Genomic DNA, 20973 nt, shown 5'->3' with positions numbered 1-20973 from the left:
CCTAATCATGAAAAATTAGAGTTTTAACTGTACAAAACAGTTCAAAATTTATGATTCACAATTAAAGCAGCAGCACTTTCTCAAAAAGAAAAGTAATAATTATTTGAAACATAAGACCTGAAAATTAAAAATTCAGTTCATGACAGGCACCATTTGAGAAGAGATATTTCCCCCTCTCTCTTACTTCACCCAGAATGCCTCTTTGGAGAGGGGATCTGTGAGAAACACTGGAGTTCCATCTAAAAGTCAAGTATAATGCCTTTGCCTTCAAAATAAAATATTCATTCATAGGCTTATGTGTGCACATTTAATCAGTTAATTAGTGTACTGAAACTAGCCAATTCAATCGATCAAGATTTCTTTAAATGGTTGAAAGCCCAACTAACAACTTCATGTAGATGAATAGGAAATTAATTTGATTACTATCATGCTCATTCCCAAACATGTATTTCCTTGCAGCTCCCCAAAAATAATCCAAGCAAAGCAAAGCAAAGCAAAGCAAAGCAAAGCAAAGCAAAGCAAAGCAAAGCAAGTTAAATTGGTTCCAAATGAACTTCTGAAAATGCAATCTTTCAGCTGAAAAGATCTGGCCTGCTTCTGGGTAGTTTTCTCTTTGCTATCTGTTTTTTGTAAAACCAGCACTAGATGCAAGAGTCATATTCTCCATCTCTAAAATGAGATAAACTACCATATGGCTGCTTGCTTGCTTGCTAAGCTATAATTTTCCCCCCTCAAATGTTGACTGAGATTCTGGCAGCTCTTTAAACATTTGATCTAAAATATAAACAAACAACTCCAGTAATCATCCATCTGGGCTTTTAAAAAACATGTGTATTTTCTAAACCGAATCCTCCATAGCCACATAGAATAAGTGTGAAGCACGATGGTTACAGCATATCTGAGAATCCACTTGAAGAAGGGAGAGGGAAGAATATTATTGCCCTAAAGAGCTCCAGGTGACCCCTGACAGCATCTCTGGGCCAGCACAGCAGCAGGATCTGGGCCAGCACAGGCGTCACCAGAGATGGCTGTTTTCCCACCACCCCACCAGCCTGAACATTTCAGAAAAGAATAAAAACAAGGCAGGGCTACATTACCAGAACCCCTACCAGAACCTCATGGCATCATCAAGTAACCAGATGCAGGAGGAAGAACAAAAGAGAGAGAGAGAGAGAGAGAGAGAGAGAGAGAGAGAGAGAGAGAGAGAACCGTCTCTACAGGGTGGATTTGTTCTATAATGATGGATTGTAAATATTTAAGGAAAATAAAAAAATAAACTAAGCATCTATCCCAAGATGGAACAAAACCATGAGCTTCCTGAATAAAACAATGGCTGCCATTCACTCCTATTGGAAAAAAAAGCAGAGCAAAGTAGCTAAAGATCCAGAAATCCTAGTTACCTCTGAAGTTTCTCCACCCAGCTACCAGTAGGAGCATTTTATGTATATACTCTCTCTCTCTCCCTCTCTCATTCTCTCTCTCTCTCTCTCACTGCAAGTAAGGGAAAATTGGTTAACTAAATCCTTGGTATGCAGACACGTACAATAGGTAATCATGAAGGTAAACCTCCCTTGAATTGAATTTGCCTCCTATGACTACATGAACACATCCATATAGTTTTCTTGGCAACAGTAAGGAAACGATTTACCATTTCCTCCTTCTGTTGTTTTTTTTTTTTTAAATAATAATTTCCCAGTCTAGCCTACAGCCCTGAGATTTCCTACTGGTCTCTTACCCAAATACTAATCAGGTCTGAACGTATTTAGCTTTTTCAAAATCAGCCAGTTGGCTAGATGTTGCCAGCTTCTGCAGGCACTGCAATACAGTCATCCATCAATTTTTAAAGCTTGATGTAAGCATCAAACCAGAAATCAGGTAGAATTGATGTAACTGGATGTTTTTGTACATATCTAAAAAAGAGGTATGAAAGGGAACACAGGTAGGAACGGAGCTCTTCCTATACCTCTCCTGTTTTCCCAATCCATCTGTTATTAGCTATGGAGGGTAAAATAAATGTTTGATGTCTCCCTGTACCCCCAGCCAATAGGAACCTCAGTCAGGGAGTCCTTGTTGTTGATTTTAAGCCTAAGGAAGAAAAAAATCTAACTGTAGATCTTCCATATCCTGTTCTGTGGGTTCCAACTCTTGGTTAATTGGTAACAGAGTATATCACGGAGAAAAGCTGCAATTTCTACCCACCTGGTTCTTGGTTAGAAACATTATGCTTTCTGTCCATCTTCATTTTAGCTACAGAAATGAACTTACCCCATTCCCTTTCATGATTAGTACGCCTACAGAGTCACAAACTAAAATCCATCGTCCAAAAAGCAATGTAGCAAACTAAAGGAAATGACAGTTTTCCAGTGTGAGTTAGATGCCACATCAATTTTTCTCCATAGTATGAAAACCTGAAGGTCTCTTTCCCAGACAGGAGGGGAAACAAAGGTAGACCAACTTACCCTCTGGAGTTACCATTAAATTGATGAGAAAAGGAAAAAAAAAGGTACTACAATATTTTTGTTTCTGCCAACATATTTTTCTTTTATTGCACATTCTACCATATTTCTAGTTTTTAAATGACACAAATGGGTATAGTTCGTCATTTTCTCCTATTGAGAATTATATATGATATATATATTTATTCATTGCACTGCTTAGCTTTCTAGCCTTGTAAGAAAATGCAGAATATAAGAAAACTGATGAGGAAAATTAATGCTTGTCTTTGCAATGAATTAGGATCTGTATTAGGTCTGGGAGGAGAGGGATGCTTCAGTCCCATCCACTACAGAACGTCATCTGGCAGCACCCAGGAGGAGAGGCGTTTCTGCCACGGCACCCACCCTGTGGAAAATCATGCCCCCAGACTTCAAATTAGCCCAGACCCTCGTGGCCTTCTGCAAGGCTTTAAAGACATGGCTGTGCCCCCATGTAGCAGAGATGTAGTAGAACCCATATGGTGGTTATACTGAGTGTAAATGGTTTTTAGACCCCTGCTGTGGATCTTGTTAACTTAATTGTATTGATTTTATATGTTTTTAATATGGTTTGATCGCATTTTCTAGTTTTTAAATTGTTGTAAGCAGCCCAGAGTCATGACACTGAGATGGGCGGCTATATAAATCAAACAAACATCTGGACAGGCACAGGTGGTTATGCTTCATCTTCATCCTTTTTAATATGGACAAAAGTAGGAAATACTTTATTTGTCAGATGCAGCCATAACACAGAGTTTTAGATAAAAGGTTGTATGGCTGTGTGATACTTTGGATTCAGTTCCAAAAAGGGTTAGAGTATGCAGGGTTGAAGTCTTAAGACCATTCACATCTTTTATGGGGAATATGTGGCAGCTATAGAAAGTAGCCATGCAATCCGCCCAAAAAGATGCTGCTGCTTTAAAGATTTGCAGACATACAGGTGGTATGCTTGTGCTCCCAAATGTGGCAAGGCAAATTATTTTGAAGTACAGATAGTCCTCAGGTTACGATGGCAATCGGGACCAGGAATGCCATTGCTAAGCGATGTGGTCATAAAATGTGACATCACATGACTACATTGGTTAATGACAGCAATCCTAGCAGTCCCAGTTGCCATCATAACCCAGAGATGCATGGGTTGTTAAGCAGAAAGTGATAGGAGTCCCAGAAAAGGAGCACGGGGGTGCTGCGGAGGGGGGGAGGCTGGGCAGGGCTCAGGAGGCCCAGCGCAGACCACATGCAAGTCAAGAAAGGTTAGGGGAGGGCTTGGGAGGGCCAAAGGAGGCTGAGTGCAGGTGGGGGGGGGTGCTGCAGGTGGGAGTGAGTTATTGGAGCAACTTGCAACCATCCCAGCCTGCTGCTCTATTGACTTTGCTTGTGGAAAGCCAGCAGAGAAGGTAGCAAATGCTGATCACGTGACCACAGCTCCCTGTAATGTTGTAATTGCAAGTCAGGCACCTGACTGCCCAGATCACAATCATGTGACCGCAGGGATGCTGCAATGGCTGGAACTTCAGGGACCAGTCATATGTCCATTTTTTCAGCACCGCCATAACTTTGAATGGTTGCTGAACAAATGGACACAAGCTGAGGACTACCTGTATGTTTGAAGTAAAAGGAATTTTAGTGGAAGACAGAATGAAGATTCAGTAAGTGAGGAATGAGCCTCTGCAATGTCAAACAGTTTCTCAAGAATACTTTACAAACTAATCCCCTTAATTTTTGCATTCACCATTTCTATCCTTCTCTTTGTATAAAGAAATAGTAACTGATTAACAAATAACATATCACTCCATAGGACATCATATCCATATTTTAACATTTCTCTATCACCAACTATTCCTGCACCCTCACTACTTTTAATAGTTTCACAACATTTATGATTTCCTTTTCATCATTTTTTCTTGACACTAGAAATTATTGAGTTTGTTCCATCTCCACTTTTCAACACATCACTATTATTCCCCTACAAATCTCTAAAATAGTCCTTCCTGCTTTCTCTCATTTCAGTTTCATCCCAAATCATTTCATCATTTTCATTACTTCCATTCACTCTGCTAGATGCTTGTTTAGTTCACTTCCAAAACAATTTGTTATTCTACCCCACCATAGCTCTGCATTTTCTCTTCCTCTTTTAATCTGAACCATTCCTTGTTCACTTTGATTATATTTTTTGCAACTATCTTTTTCTCTACAATATATCTCTCGTCATCATATTTTGTAGCACTCGTTCTTTTCTATACATTTATTTTCTTTATTCATTAATGGTGATGACAGCAAATACAAGAAGATAATCTTTCCATCTGTATCGCCTGGACCAAGTTTTTGACTTTTCATAAAGGATGTATCTTCCTTATCTTGTGAATTTTGTCTTTACAGAGCTCAATATTAGATACATCTTTAACCAAGAAAGAGATTGGCTCATGACTAATAATTTTGGCTCATGGATGGCTAATCAAATGCCACCAATGATTTGTTGAATTGCTGAACTGCTCCTCATTGGCCTCAGGCAACAATCCATCTGTTTAACTAAAGCAACCCTAATATTTCATTTATCTTGTATGCACCATATACTGATCTCATTCTCTTTTTGACCACGTTGTTGTCTCCTAAGTTAGCACTCAGCCCCTAATCCTCTTGGTTACCATACACAACAGCTGTTATTGGTTTCTGTTACAAAGAGATATTTTGCAAAACAGACGGTAGCATTGCACAAAATCTGCTAGCGTTTTAAAACTGTTTCTGCAATGCATATTGTTTTCCATTTTTGCAGCAAAATTATCTTTTTCCAATTTATTTTTGAAAAAGATAAAACAAGTGGCTCTGCCATTTCATCAGTACCTCCACACAGCACCACTTAAGCAACTAAGTTAGTATGGGGCCACTCCACAATCAAAAACAAGACACTCTGTAGCCTAGACAAATGTTGTATAGTACTCAGATTAACTGCTTTGCCAAATAAATATAATGAATAAAATAAATGTAAGATGTTTTGTAGGAACAGGCTAATTTAATTGATCAGTCTTAGACTCAGGAGATTAATAGGACCTGAACAGGATTTAAAAGTTCAAAGAATCCCTGAGGTCACCATACTTCTGAAGAAGCTCTCTTGTCATTCATACCTCTACCTGTTAAACTTTGGGAAAAAGAAAAGAACAAAAACTACATTTATTGTATGGATAACCATTTAGTCAATACACATTCAGTGATCATGTGAGCACTGGCTAAATATTTTCCATACTGACTAAAATCAATACAATTTTGACTACAAAAGCCTCAAATTTTATCCTGATCTAGGGTGCATATGTGTTTGTATCTGTGATCCAGAAACGAGCAGAGCAGAGATCCAGTTTTAAAAGTTTATTTTTATGTTAGACACCATACAACTGGCCAGTGGTAGATATTTACAAATATGCTGTTTGTGAATGGCTTCTTTATAAAATAATCTTTTAAGATTAACTGGCTAATTACTCCAACCTCCAGCACTGTGGCAGAAATAATTTAATTATGAATAAACATCCTTAATAGATGGCTCTGTTTTATCCCATAATTTTCATTTTAACAGACAATAGTTTTCTAGCCTTCATCAGAAAAAAATTACATATCCAGACTTCATCAAATGAAATTGCACTTTAAGCCAGACAAAAGGTTCCTGTAATATCAGAATTTTAGTTGTATTTTATATATTTTGTATCAACACAATTTTATATATACGTAGCATTTTGAAAAGAGAGAGAAAATGACTTTAGTGTATAATAAAACTGTGTGAAGGGTGGCATACACAGTTTTAAGATAAATAAACTATATAGTGCTGACCCCACCCCTGCTCCTTTTAAAGCCTCAGAATTGACCGAATATTAAATGTCAATTTAATAAGATTAATATTTTGAAAAATCTGAATTATAACATGCTCAAAAATCAAACCAAAGCAAACAACAGTAAAACAAACCTTAACGGACATGGAAAAATGGGGAACATGCTTGCTGGCTTTGTCTCCTCTATCCCAACAAAAACTCTGACTAGAGAACTTCTGCAGAAGATGTGTTGGTGCAGGATCCCTCACAGTTGAGAACTCTGTACAAAAATAGTTCTGAACTGTGCAGAAGTCCCTATAAATACAACTAGCCTCTGGCTGTGGACCACATAATTCCACTGTATACAGGTAGGAGGCAATAAGATACTATAAGAGACAAGACCAGCATCTCACTCACTTCCATCCTTCCACCCAGCTCTAATCACATGAGGGCAAAGTCCCTTTTCATGATAATTGAAAACCTCTTGTTTGAATCTTGTTTTCATTGCTTCCTGTTGACCCCAGCTGCAGATTCAATGTTGAATCCCCTCTCTGTATAAATTGTTTAATATCTGCTTTCCTTCTCAGGGGGTGAGGAAGCAAAGAAGGATCTCTGAGTTACTCTTTTCCTCTCGTTTTAAAGGGTTTTAAAACCTTTTAAAATGGAATCATGTTTTCAGAGCAGCCTTTTGTCATTTAATTAAATAAAAAGGAATGAAAAAGAATCAATAATTCCAGCTCTTCAATCTCCAGGGAAGAAAAATTGACAGTGAAACAAGTTAAAGAGGTTATCTGAGAGGTAAATCAAATGCTATCCATCAATATTCCCCCAACTAGAATTAATAAAAAGAAGCAAACTGAACAGTTAAATTTGTCACAAGAAAATGCCCATGAAGCCTTAAAAATTGTAAACCAAGTGTGCCATGTGTACACACCTGCCAAAAAAGCAAGTAGCAATTTCAGGCCACATTTTGGACCACACATATATTTTTAAAAATAATATTTTTAATATTAATTATATTTATATTTTATTTTTAAAATTTGTATTTTTAAAGTTGTTTCATCAATGTGTTGTAAATATGAACATAGTAGGTGGTGAAGGACTGAGGAATTGATGAAGAGTTCGGGGTAGTGCAGCAAAGCTTGTAGTTGCTAGGTTTTCAGCTTAGTTTGGCATAGCCAGGCTCATGGCCTGGCATAGCCTGATTTGGCAATGGTTTTTTCAATGGCCCTGCAGGGACCCTGCCAGGTGCTTGGATGTTTTTGAGACTGACCTGTGTGTGGTTCCTGACCAGGACAGTGAAACAGCTCAGTTGGTTCTTTTTTAATCGGGAGAGAATGATGGATTTGGACTGGACCAGGAGGAATAATAACAGTGAACCTGACTTCTGAGGTTCTTTGCTTTGCTCAGAAGGAAGCAGTATGGAGGGATGGCCCAAGGTGTGGCGGGGGGAGTGGGTTGGTCAGGATATATTAATCTAAGCTCTGTGGCTGCTCAGGCTTTTTGCTCTCTGGGCCTGGCTTGGGTATCACCTCGCTGGTGTTCTTCTGGCTGGACTTGGGGTTCTGACAGGCTGTTGGTCGCATTGGGATCAGGCACCTACTTTGAACTCAGCCCGTAATTGTTGGGATCTGGGAGTAGCAGTGGGGATCAGGATGGGGGTAGCATATGGTGGAGTACACTTCTGGCTCCTGAGTGCCTTGGGGAAGGAGCAGTTAAGGACAGTGCTGGGGTCTGCTCTGAAGGGTGAGGATGGTTGGAGTGGACTTTGAGGGGTTGGTGGTAGAACAGGAGGTGAGTGTGGGTGCATGGGTTTCTTGGCCTGGAGGGGGACTGAGGGCAGGATGGGACTGCTGGGAGAAGAAAGGGCAGGCAGTAATACTGAGGCCCACTCTCTTAGGGTCCTGGAAAACTCTTAAGGAGCCCCTGCCATGTTTTCATTGCTCTGATCATTTTTTCTCCAGTGCAGTTATCCTTCGTTACATTCTGTTCTGTTTTTAATTGTATTCTGGATGTTGCAAGCTGCCCAGAGTCTTTTGGCGGCTGTAATAGATCTAATGAATAATATCCAATGCTTAATATTCTTTTATAAAACTAGATTGTGTTGAACGAATTACTGAGGGTAATATATTTTGAAGCCTTTGTGCCAAGGCCACTTTTCAGGTTTTGCATCTCTTTTCATGGTATCGCTCCTAAATTAACTTGTCTGAGTCCTTCCATGTTTCTCTGTGGTGATAACATTTGGAGGTGAATAATTAATGTTGGCTTTTGTCCAGTAAGACAAGGAATCTCTGTTAAACAAAGTAATAACCAATATAATTTGAAAGCATATATCATTATTAACTATATTTCATCCTATTTTTAAACATCCTCTTTAACAAAATAAAAGAGAAAATTCTCCCTCTAGATAGAATGCAATATCTGAAATTGCGGCATTATCATTTTATGTAAAGTGTTGATCTATTTGGAAGATTTTTAATATGCCAAGTTGTTTTCATATATTAAACCTTAATAAGATTACTAATGCATTGTTTTAATATATTTCCCCCTGTGGCGAAGTATAACTAAGATTTACAGAGAATGAAGTACAGGTTCTATCACTTAGTTTGATTCTTACGATTGAAAAATTGAAAAACTCAATTACTATAAATGGAAAAACTTACTATAAATGAGGAGTATCCAATACGAAGATCTAGTAGGCCTATATGCAAACTTTGATTTCCTATAAACAGAGGTTTTCAAAGAGGCATTATCCAGATGCCGCATAGATTCAAGGTTACTTTTCCACTCCACTACTCTAGCCTTCATCCCATGAGTTTTTGATTTATACCCTAGAAAAAAATCTCAGTCTGAACAATCAAACAAAGATTAAAACAAAAACAAAACAGCTGAAAGAACTGCATAGCAGTTTGGCCTTTTGTCAAGAAAACACTAAAAGTCATAGCTACAAATCAGTAAAAAAAAAAAAACATTAATGGAACATAGCCGAATCTATTGTCCTTATCCCTTATTTCATTTGCTTTTTATTGGTGAATATGGATTTTAGATTGTACATTTTTATTCTATTTTTTTAATATAATACACACACACCCTTCAACATACTGCCTTAACATTAAAGAAAATACGTAGGCTTAGCAGTATGGATGCACTAATTTACTGTTATGTGTTAATTCAATCAAAAGGCCATTATGATGTATTTAATAATCTATTGCTTAAGAATCCTGGCTTAGTGTTAAATGTGAACCTGGGCAACCTGTGAATAAATACATAGAAATGATAGGACATAATAGCCCTGCTCAATTATATTCAAAGCAGTTAGAATTAAGTTCAGCTCCAAATGTAGGAAACTGAATGGTGACAGAATTGTACTTCTACAATATGGTAATATCCAAATGGGAAAAATATATACAGTGGGGCAAAAAAATATTTAGTCAGCCACCAATTGTGCAAGTTCTCCCACTTAAAAAGATGAGAGAGGCCTGTAATTTTCATCATAGGTATACCTCAACTATGAGAGACAAAATGGGGGAAAAAATCCAGAAAATCACATTGTCTGATTTTTAAAGAATTTATTTGCAAATCATGGTGGAAAATAAGTATTTGGTCACCTACAAACAAGCAAGATGTCTGGCTCTCACAGACCTGTAACTACTTCTTTAAGAGGCTCCTCTGTCCTCCACTCGTTACCTGTAGTAATAGCACCTGTTTGACCTTGTTATCAGTATAAAAGACACCTGTCCACAACCTCAAACAGTCACACTCCAAACTCCACTATGGCCAAGACCAAAGAGCTGTTGAAGGACACCAGAAACAAAATTGTAGACCTGCACCAGGCTGGGAAGACTGAATCTGCAATAGGCAAGCAGCTTGGTGTGAAGAAATCAACTGTGGGAGCAATAATTAGAAAATGGAAGACATACAGGACCACTGATAATCTCCCTCGATCTGGGGCTCCATGCAAGATCTCAGCCCATGGGGTCAAAATGATCACAAGAATGGTGAGCAAAAATCCCAGAACCACATAGGGGGACCTAGTGAATGACCTGCAGAGAGCTGGGACCAAAGTAACAAAGGCTACCATCAGTAACACACTATGCCGCCAGGGACTCCAATCCTGCAGTGCCAGACGTGTCCCCCTGCTTAAGCCAGTACATGTCTGAGCCCGTCTGAAGTTTGCTAGAGAGCATTTGGATGATTCAGAAGAGGATTGGGAGAATGTCATATGGTCAGATGAAACCAAAGTAGAACGTTTTGGTCTCAACTCGTTGTGTTTGGAGGAGAGAGAATGCTGAGTTGCATCCAAAGAACACGGTACCTACTGTGAAGCATGGGGGTGGAAACATCATGCTTTGGGGCTGTTTTTCTGCAAAGGGACCAGGACTGATCCGTGTAAAGGAAAGAATGAATGGGGCCATGTATCGTGAGATTTTGAGTGAACACCTCCTTCCATCAGCAAGGGCATTGAAGATGAAACGTGGCTGGGTCTTTCAGCATGACAATGATCCCAAACACACCACCCGGGCAACGAAGGAGTGGCTTCGTAAGAAGCATTTCAAGGTCCTGGAGTGGCCTAGCCAGTCTCCAGATCTCAACCCCATGGAAAACCTTTGGAGGGAGTTGAAAGTCCATGTTGCCCAGCGACAGCCCCAAATCACTGCTCTAGAGGAGATCTGCATGGAGGAATGGGCCAAAATACCAGCAACAGTGTGTGAAAACCTTGTGAAGACTTACAGAAAACGTTTGACCTCTGTCATTGCCAACAAAGGATATATAACAAAGTATTGAGATGAACTTTTGATATTGACCAAATACTTATTTTCCACCATGATTTGCAAATAAATTCTTTAAAAATCAGACAATGTGATTTTCTGGATTTTTTCCCCCATTTTGTCTCTCATAGTTGAGGTATACCTATGATGAAAATTACAGGCCTCTCTCTTTTTAAGTGGGAGAACTTGCACAATTGGTGGCTGACTAAATACTTTTTTGCCCCACTGTAACTCATGGTAAGGCATGTGAACTTTCCTTACCTCAGATAAGTATAGGCTGATTTTATGAGAGATGCATGCTTTTCTCTTCATATGTTACATCAAAAGTGTAAACAATGCACAGCCATTTCCATATTTAATTTTTTACTACAGGATGGTGCCCAGGCACTACTCAAAAGGTAGTGACAACAGCCATAGCACTATGCAAATGCAGACACATAAGTACAGTAAATGTAACTCACACACTAAGTACATTTTAAACTATTCACTCTCTCATTTGAATAGTATCAAATTAAATTTTCTGTTTTTCTGTTTTGCAAAAACAAAGGATACTCTATCAGCTTGAAGCAAATACAAGTGGGGAAAAAAAAATCATCTGCCTGTTTTGAGGGGCTAGAAGTATAATCATTTAAAAAACAACAACAACCCTGTTCTCTGTACTGCTTTTACAAGTACCAGCCAATTACTCCCTAAGAGATTAACAAAGTGCCCAGGTGTTACTGGTACACAGGATATGAAAAGGCCTTTTTCTTATATTCTTTCTCTCTGCACACACACCTGACTGTCCTATAAAAAGATTCACCTATGACTGAAAGTCAATTTATGCAAGGTTTGTGAGGAGTTATTTTGCAAATCATTTCTGGTTCTTAACTATTCAAGTGGTGTACCATAATCTAAGTCAGTTTAGTCAAGGCAATATCTACTCCAGATAACATAGATGAGAAATTCAGCCTTCATACTAAACTATTCACCCATGGGACATTCTGGTCAACTTTATTATTCCATGTTGCCATTAGATGGCAAGATATGGTTCAACTAAGTCACTTACTGAGAGATGCATCTCAAAACAGGTTACACATAACAGATAGACTGCAGTTTTCCAACTAAAAGATCTCACTAGCTCTCTCCAGGATCTCATTGACTCCTGCAGAAATGAATGCCAAGTCATGGCTGCTGAAATCAATTTCAGCAAATGAACAGAAGTTAAAAGCAAATTAGTTCTTCTGTTTTACTAAGCACACTGACAATTTTGGTTTAATTCCTGAAAATACGAAATATGTTTCATGTAGACAGGAATCACTGGGAAGACATATGCCTAACCTCACACTACATTTTACTCTGACAGATTGAATTTCTAGACACACAGAACTCAACAAAAACTGTAGTTAAATTGTGAGAAGTGGCATATTAAAAAAACAAATGTGTGCCCCCTGAAAAATCTAAGAAGAACATAGCAAAGCCACAATCTTTATATGATCAGCAACTATAAAACTTACTTATTATATTTCTTACAGACTATGACTAATATGAGATCAATATTACATTAGAAAACACCCAGTTCAGACTCCATAGCCAATGTAGTTAGCCATCCCAAGGCAATCCTCAATATGTTGCTTTCTGACATAATTCCCATTACTTCCTCTTCCTAACCTTAGATGCAAACAATATCTATTTATCATGCGGGTACTCCTAAATTTTTATCCAGCCATCATTTTAATGTACCCTCATTTTATCCAGCCATCATTTTAATGTACCCTCATTTTATCCAGCCATCATTTTAATGTATCCAGCACCATTTTAATGTACCTAATGTATTCTCAGTCTTCTTTGCTAGATTCCCCTTAACTTTCTCCCTCTAAACTAAACTCATATTTCTGACAATTTATTTAGTCCAATTTCAGACTGAAGTTCCCAACTATCATAAACTGTTATGAGTCTCATGTCTTTCCAAGTGCAAGACATGATTCTGACAACAATAGACTTAGACTACTCTCTTAATAAGAATGACAAATAGAGTATCCTAACCAGAGGTCACAGCTTTGCCACTTTCCAAGAACAAAGCTATTTTCAGTAGTCTGAAAATACAAAAGTGCTTTAACAGATCACTCAGCTTCTCCGGAATAAATGGCAGCTATACCTACATTATCAATTAGTATAGCTGCCTACTTGGCTTTTGTTTCCTATTAAGAAAACAGCTATGCATTGTTTTAGTAAGGAAGAACTTCACCAGAGCTATCCATGGTTCTGGACTAAATGGACAACAATTTGGCATGCTTATTTTGACTGCATTCTGTTTATATGTCTCAATCTTCCTCATCCACATTTAACTCTCCCTATCTAAATGGGGCCCTTCCAAGGGAATTTTCAAGTAATCCAAACATCCAAGTTTTTTTTTGGTCTTAAAATAAAAAAGCAGAAGCAAGGTGCAATTTTAATAGAGGAAGAAACAGAGATGTAAGCTCAAAGGTCCAGATGGATGAAAGCAAGTTAAAATCTGACCAATAGAAAAAGGAGTCGCTCTTTAACTACCTGAAAATTGCCTGCTGCTGCTGTGCTGCCCTTTGGCCATTTCTGCAATCTGCATACTCAGATGTAATTATATCATACAGTTATAATTCATTCTTATTAACAAGATGTGTTTGTATCATGGACAGTCTGCCATCAGAAGCACCATCATTTTATACATATAATAAACACCGCCTTATGAATGCCAATGTTGTCAACAAGCAACAATGAGCTTCACATTTCCTTCCCCACTTTTGCATCTCAAATTAGTTTTAAACAAACTAGAGTTCTGCCCAGGCAAAAGCTTCTGATGTGACTGAGTGGAAAGAAGGAAGTGAGGCCAGAACCTAACCCTAACCCAGAACCTAATCCTAACCCTAACCCTTTACTATGGAACATCCTTCATAAAAGTTAGCCTCACCTCAGCACTGATTGCTTTCCAGAAGCTGGTAAAAAAGAAGCTCTTCCGGAGGGCTTTTTAGATTAAGGGAACGATGCCACTGGTTGAACTATATGTTGGTCCAATTTTTATGGAAATTTTTAGTTATTACTTTTTACTGGGTATGCTTTAATGTCTTATTGTGACTGTCTTACATTCTGATGGAGTTGTGTCAGCACAGGAATTAATTAAATAGATAAATTATTAAAGAAAACCAGAAAGAGGAACTCAAGGTGACCAAAACCAACTTTGAGAGGGAGGGAGGGAGGGAGGGAGGAAGAGAGAGAGAGAGAGAGAGAGAAATTCAAAATCAACACCTTCCCTTTATTAAAAAATGTTTAAGCATTGAAAAGTACTGCTTTGGGAGATATTTGTGTACAGCACCCATGTGAATCAAAAACTTCCTCTAGACAAATCAGGAAAGGAAATTTTGGAAAATAGAAATGATTTTGTGCACATGTATATGTTCAAACTAACAATATGACACAAAGTATTTCATTGTTTACATTTATTCCTCTTTTCCTCAACAGAGTGATATGCACTGTTGTGTTTATATTCCCCTCAACATTGTAGAATAGATTCTGTTGAATCCTGAAAAGGCCCAATGAACTTCATTGCTGAATGGAGAACATTTGTTTTCTCAATCCTAATCAAGCAAATTAGCATGTATTTCTCGGCTATCAGGGTTTAATAAATTTACAACCCAGTAGTTCACCATCTTGAATATCTTTCTATCCCTTATTTCTTTTACAAAAATGTTGAAGGACCCAGCAGAGAACCCTGAGGTACCCACTGCATATCATTCTCTATCTAGACATAAATCCATCATGGACTACTCATTGGGTATGGTTGTTCAACCAACTGCAAATCCATCTGGTAGTGGGACCATCCATCCCATATTGTTCCTTTTTATTAAGAAGGAAGCTATGGTCAACTCTATCAAATACCTTATGGAAGTCTAGGTATACTGCATCCACAATACTCCCTTGGTCTACTAAACTTTGTCAAAAAAAGCAGGAAGATTTGTCTGGCATGACCTATTTTTAACAAACCCATGCTGGCTTCTAGTAATCACCTTATTCCTTTCTAAGTGTTTGGAAACCCACTGCTTTATCATTTTTTTCTAGGATTTTCCCAGGTACTGATGTCAAGCAGATTGGTTTGTAATTTCTTGGGCCCATTTTTTTCATTTTTTAAAAGACTGGAAAAATGCTAGCTCTTATTCAATCTTCTGGTATTTCCCCTGTACAGATTACACTTATTAGTTCTGAGATCACATCTGCCAATTCCTTTAGCACTCTGGGATATAACCCATCCAGCCCCATTGAGCTGAATTCATTCAAAGCAGCTAGGTGTTCTGTCACTATTTCCTTGCCTATTTTGACCTGCATTTCTCTTCTGCTTCCCATGGTGCAACTTCTGACAGGTTGGACAACATTTTATTTTTGCAAAAAGACATGCAAAATAGGAATTAAACCAGCCTTCTCTCTGTTTTCCATCACCAAATTGCCATTTTCTCCAACCAGTGGACCATTTCCTTGTTCTTGTTCCATACATACCCAAACTTCGTTTGTTTGTTATTTTTGGGTTCATTACAACCCCATCCTAACAGATTCAGGCTATTTCCTGATACTTTGGTTTTGTTATATGTCATTCTTTCCATTTTTTAAAGTTGTCCTTTTTATTTCTCAGTTTATCAAAGAGCTCTTTATGCAAACACACTGGTCTCAGCAGCTGTCTCCCATTTTTCTTTCTCTTTAGTATTGTTTGTGTTTGGGCCTTAATTATCTTATTTTTCAGAATTTCCCAATCCTCTTAAACTGTTTTTCCCTTCAGGATTTTCATTCATGGAATCCTTCCTACTTTTCCCCTCAGCTTACTGAAGTCAGCTCTTTTGAAATCTACAGCACTAATCTGACTATCTTCTGTTCTCCCTGCCTGCATAATGGTGAATTCTAGGATCACCTGGTCATTCTCTCCCATAGTTCCTACAAAATCCACTTCCTCAGCCATTTATTCCCTGCTGATAAGCATTAAGTCCAGTATAGCTGATTCCCTAGTTACTTCCTCTACCTTTGGACAATGACGTTGTCTGCAAGGCACATCAAGAACATTTTGGATCTCTCACTTGCCAGAGTTTGACTCCCAGTTGATGTCAGGATAGTTGAAATCGCCCATTATTACGGGGGCATGATTCCTGAATACCTTGGCCATCTGGTTTGCGAAGTATTCTTGGTATCTTCTACTTGGTTCGACGTGAAACAACAGTATTGTTATTGTTTCTTTTTCCCTTAATATTCACCCATATGCTTTTGGCAGGTTTTTCATCCTTGGTGTCATGAATTTCCATACAGGTTTATGTATAATATATATGTATAATCCCTCCTCTTTTGCTGGATGCTTCCTTTGAACAAATTACATCCTTCCAGTATTATATTCCAATCTTGAGTTCCATCCTATCAGGTTCCAGTAATACTAACAATATCATATTTGCTTGCTGCCTCTGTACTAGGCCTTCAAATTTTCCCTGTTTGTTCCCCATCCTCTGAGCACTGGTGTATGGACATCTGAGCCTTTTAGTACTGTCCTTCTTAGGTTTGCTTGCTGCACCTCCTGGTGTTTTCCTAAGTACCCCTTCCTTCTAACAACTTCCTTGTTGTTGTAAGGTTTATTGCCTTCAGTATACTGCCTTCAACAATACTTCTTGTTCAGAGCTACAAAATAAAAAAAAAAGACACACCTGCATTGCCGATTGCCTTAAAAAGGAAATTCCATTACCTAAAAACCAGCCAGGTTTCATTCATCCTTGGCTCTTCCTTTGATCTACTTTTTAGTACTTCAAGCAACACCTTGTTGCTACATTTTACAGTGGACATTTCCTTTTCACTTTTAGTTAACCACAGTTCAACATGTTGCAAACATTTATGATAGCTATTTTAAAGAAGGCAGCTCCAGAAACTATGTTTTGAAGTTAGCTGATTTTAAAATATCAATAATTACTGTAATGTTAATCATAGTTTAACTGTTCAGCCAGTCATCTTTAAAGAAAAGCAAAATTGAGTTATAACACTTAAAAATATAGGAGTAGGAACAGCACAGCAACTCCCAACCCACTTAATTGTTCTGGACTCTGTATGTGGGGATAAATCATAATGGATGAACACAGCCAAAGAAAATCTTCATTCCATTTAACTATCTTAACAGCATTCCAAGTAGTGTTCTTTACCCACTTATTTTGTCTGTGTGCTTTGATGATAGTGTTCCTATATTGAACATTAGCACTTGAGAACATTACTCACCTCACTGTTGTGGCCTCTTAAATTAAAGTTGATTCGCTGGGGTGTATTCCTGTCCTTTCTACAGTGGCTGGAAGTGAAGGTAACCCCTACTACTCCCCTGCCATTTCCTGTGGCCAACCAGCCTTCCTCATAATATCGCCTCCGGCATACAGGTTTCTCCTTTTCACTTTTTGGAACCCTGCCTTTCCATGAGAGGCAGAGGATGTTGGAATCGCTGAAGAGAACCGGCCCATGTTCCACTGCTGCGTACATGCTTTGCTGTATTTTTCCCCTTTGACATAAGAAAGTACTATGTCTAGTGCAGAAAATATAAATAAATCCCTTTGTTGTCGTTCTACTGATAGGACCAAAAGTTTAAGACAGATCAGAATCCGAGGGGGGCTGAAAGCAGAAGAGAAGATAAATTTTTATAAATATCCACCAAATGCATAGTGAAAAATTTCTTTATAAAAGATGATGACAGTTGGCTAAGAAAATGTAACACTTAAAAAAATGAAAGTCAGTCAGATTCATCTTGATTTGGAGTCTTTAGAGTGAGGAGTACACTTATCCTTTGGAGAAACAGCTACTGCAGAAGAGGCGCTCAAAGAAATGGCGAGCCGTCTTTTTGCTCAATTGGAGAGAATCACCACACAGCCTGAGATTTCCAGTATAGCATTATGCAATTCCAGAGACAAAAGTTTGCAGATGTGTAGGTTTTCAAGTAACTTAAGGCTTTAAAAAGATTTCCTCCAGTCTGATTTGCAAACACGGAGCACATTCATTTATCTTTCCCCAAATCTGCCCTGTGGCGTGTTATTCCCACCAGACCAAATATCTGCTGCTAAAGCTGAGAAAGATTGCATAAAGGGGAGAAAAAAGGCACACAGACCGTGCAAGACCACAAGCCAGAATTCGGTGCAGTTAGCAACGTGCCAGGCCAGATGGAAAAGCCCTTTCTAAACTCAGCTGCTCACTGTTCAACCCAGGCTGTTTGCAATCCAAAGGAAGTCCCATTTCCTTGGCAGCTGGGGGCATTCCTGCCACTTCCACAGATGACCCAATTTATTACACTGCCTTGCCTGCTTTCTCACAAATTGTTGCCACGCACAGGCATAAAAGCAGAAGTGTCTTTTCATTTAGCAGGTGTTTTCTTTTGAAGCTCTTTAAAACCTTTTTAAAGGTTTTAAAGCAAGTAAGTTCATCTTGGTGAACTATGAAGTCTTCTCCAAAACACTGGGCTGCTGGACTTCCCCCTTTTTCTGGAAAGTCTGTATCCTCAATGCCAAAATGTGTATCAGAATTAAAAGCACTTTGAGTACTTTATTTACTGATCAAGTGTGTTTGGGAAAAAAAGAGAGGCAAAATGGCCAATTAAAAATAGGTGTGGGGCTAATAAAATAAATCCAACTTCTCCTTCGTTGTGGCTTTGCCCACGTTGTTCCCTTGGTTTCTTCAACAGGCTCCTTCCTTATTGGGGCTTCTCTAGAGCTCAAATGCATACTTCTAACCAATACATTTGTGGCAGTAGAGTGTATTTTTAAAGTGTTCCAACGCTTTGAGTAATATTGATGATCAAATATTTATCTGTATTGTACCATGTTAACAAGGAACAGATAAGGAAAAATAGCAAACTCCATTGTCAAACTTAATGCAAGTGTGAAAAATGAAGGTCAACCTTGAGAGTGTTCCCACTGCTCCTCAGCTTGCTCTTCTTTAATCATTACTGCACAAGTATTTGTCACTCCTTAATTGGCAAACATATTAAATCCAAGTGACTCCAATTCTAATACAGAAAAGGACCTGACATTTGCACATAATTCCTCCTTTGGGAATGACAATATCACTTTATTCTCTGCTCAAACTCTTTTATCTCTTTCTTAGATGTTCTGGTGCCATTACCCAGTGCAGAGGCTGTTTATCTCTGTTTGCTTTTTTCGATTTTTTTCTTCACTTGTTGCATATCATTTGGGAGGTTGACTACTAGCAGCAGATGGTACTTCATGGATTTTTGGTCCTCATGCTGTCAGGTTGCTCTACTGGTGCTTGCATTAACTTTCATAAATTGCAAAAACGTTGAAGTCTGCAACAGCCAATCTGAATGGTTGCAGCAATGTGTTTGTGGGTGTGTATAAGGACACACATACACACGTTATTACAATCACTCCTTCAACTTGGCAATTGGACTACATCTGGCTTCACCTTTTAGCTATGGCAGTTGTGTAAATCATCTCTCAGAGTCAGGATTCCTTGGATGCTTTCAATTCTGTAAAATAAAAAAAATTAAATTAAACATTATACACCTGCCAAAATATCAGGGGAGAATGCCAATCTAGTAAGTCCTTGATCAGTTATATTTACAGGTATGGTCTAAATGTATGAGTTTTGTGAATCCAAATATTTCAGATTGCTTTCAAAAAATGGCAAGCACACCTAACAAGAAAAGAACAGAAATGTGGATTTTTGGATAAATGAAAATAGATGGAGTAGGATTACATAGTGAAGGAGATGAAATATAACCACACCAAAATAATTCTTTGGCAAAAGACATATAACATTTCAGAAAGGAGTCTCTAATTTACCAAATTTCTAGAAGTGAGTCCTGAAGTCAGCGAAAGGAAAAATGAGAAGAAACATCAGAAAACAAAAGTCCCTATTTCTGATTTCTCTCCCCACCCCACCAAAATAGACTGGAGGAATTGCTAACACAAAATTCATCATTAGCTCCCCAAATATTAAACGCATGTCCATATTATTTGAGTTTAAACATAATTTGGAAATTTGAGTAAGGTACTCTTTAGATACAATATTAGTAGCTTACACTATTCAGTTTTTATTACAGTAAATACTTTGCTCAAATGTGCTTGATATTAGGGGATTCTAATATCCTTTTGTATTTAATTCAAAATATGTTAAAGGGAAATTAAATAGTTTATTAAGCATGAGGGTGGAGGGGAATGTGGGAGGAAGAAAGGAAAGGAAGAGTTTATTTTCAAAAGTGGAAAAATAACATTTTATCAATATTTAGTGCACTGAAAGCTAATCCAAGAAAATCCAAAAATATGTATCAATCACCTCTGGATTATTCCACATAAATCCATAATTCTGTAAATAGAGAACACGTATTTCTAGCTGCAACTGTTGCTTAAAGTACAAACTCTCCCTTGATTGCTTTGAAACAAGAACTTCTGTGCCATTCCAGAGCTATGCACTCTGATGAAAATGCAGTACAAATAATTATACTTTAGCAAGGTGAGGTTAAAGGGTTTCTTTTCTTCTTGTACAGTAGGTAAACTGTCATGTAGACACTTAAAAGCTACCTAATTAAGACACCTCTGAGCAGGCCAAATATATAAAAGGGCAGAAATATTAGGCAATAGAGGAGGTTGTTGGTGTTGTCCGACATTGCTGGTATTGCAGGGGTGCTGTGTGGACTGGACATACTGTGTGAAACCAAGCACAGCTAGAAGAGGAGTCTGCAGATGAGGACCCAGCAGAAGCAGGCAGGATCTGAAAGAGAGATCTGCCGAGCAGACTGGCTGATAGAAAAGACAGCAGGATTTGTAAAGGACAGGCCAGATATTAGTGAGAACAGCTTTACAAAGTGCTGTTTGTAAAGAAGCTCATGAAATTCATATTTTTCCCTCTTTCAGCTTCTTCTCCCTACGCTAAAAGCAAGCCAACAAAGTGAAAGTATTGAAACTGTGTCAAAGT

The 20973-nt window shown here is 38.2% G+C and overlaps 1 protein-coding gene across 2 annotated transcripts in view; it reads right to left on the bottom strand.

Annotated features, from left to right (window-relative positions):
• Positions 1-20973, bottom strand: part of TULP4 (TUB like protein 4) — a 97759-nt gene that overhangs the window by 45312 nt on the left and 31474 nt on the right. For both annotated transcript variants that reach the window (XM_088142571.1, XM_088142574.1), the window contains one exon: positions 17281-19525. In XM_088142571.1, the coding sequence (XP_087998697.1) occupies positions 17281-17532 (252 nt within the window). In that variant the 5' untranslated portion in view covers positions 17533-19525. The remainder of the gene's footprint in view (positions 1-17280; positions 19526-20973) is intronic.

Source organism: Python bivittatus, unplaced genomic scaffold (assembly GCF_059951505.1).
Source record: "Python bivittatus isolate LINGU-HERP-01145 unplaced genomic scaffold, Pbiv_v1 ctg000020_np1212, whole genome shotgun sequence".
NCBI lineage: Eukaryota > Metazoa > Chordata > Lepidosauria > Squamata > Pythonidae > Python > Python bivittatus.
The sequence above is the reverse complement of the archived record's forward strand: the minus strand, read 5'-3'. Positions and strand labels throughout refer to the sequence as shown.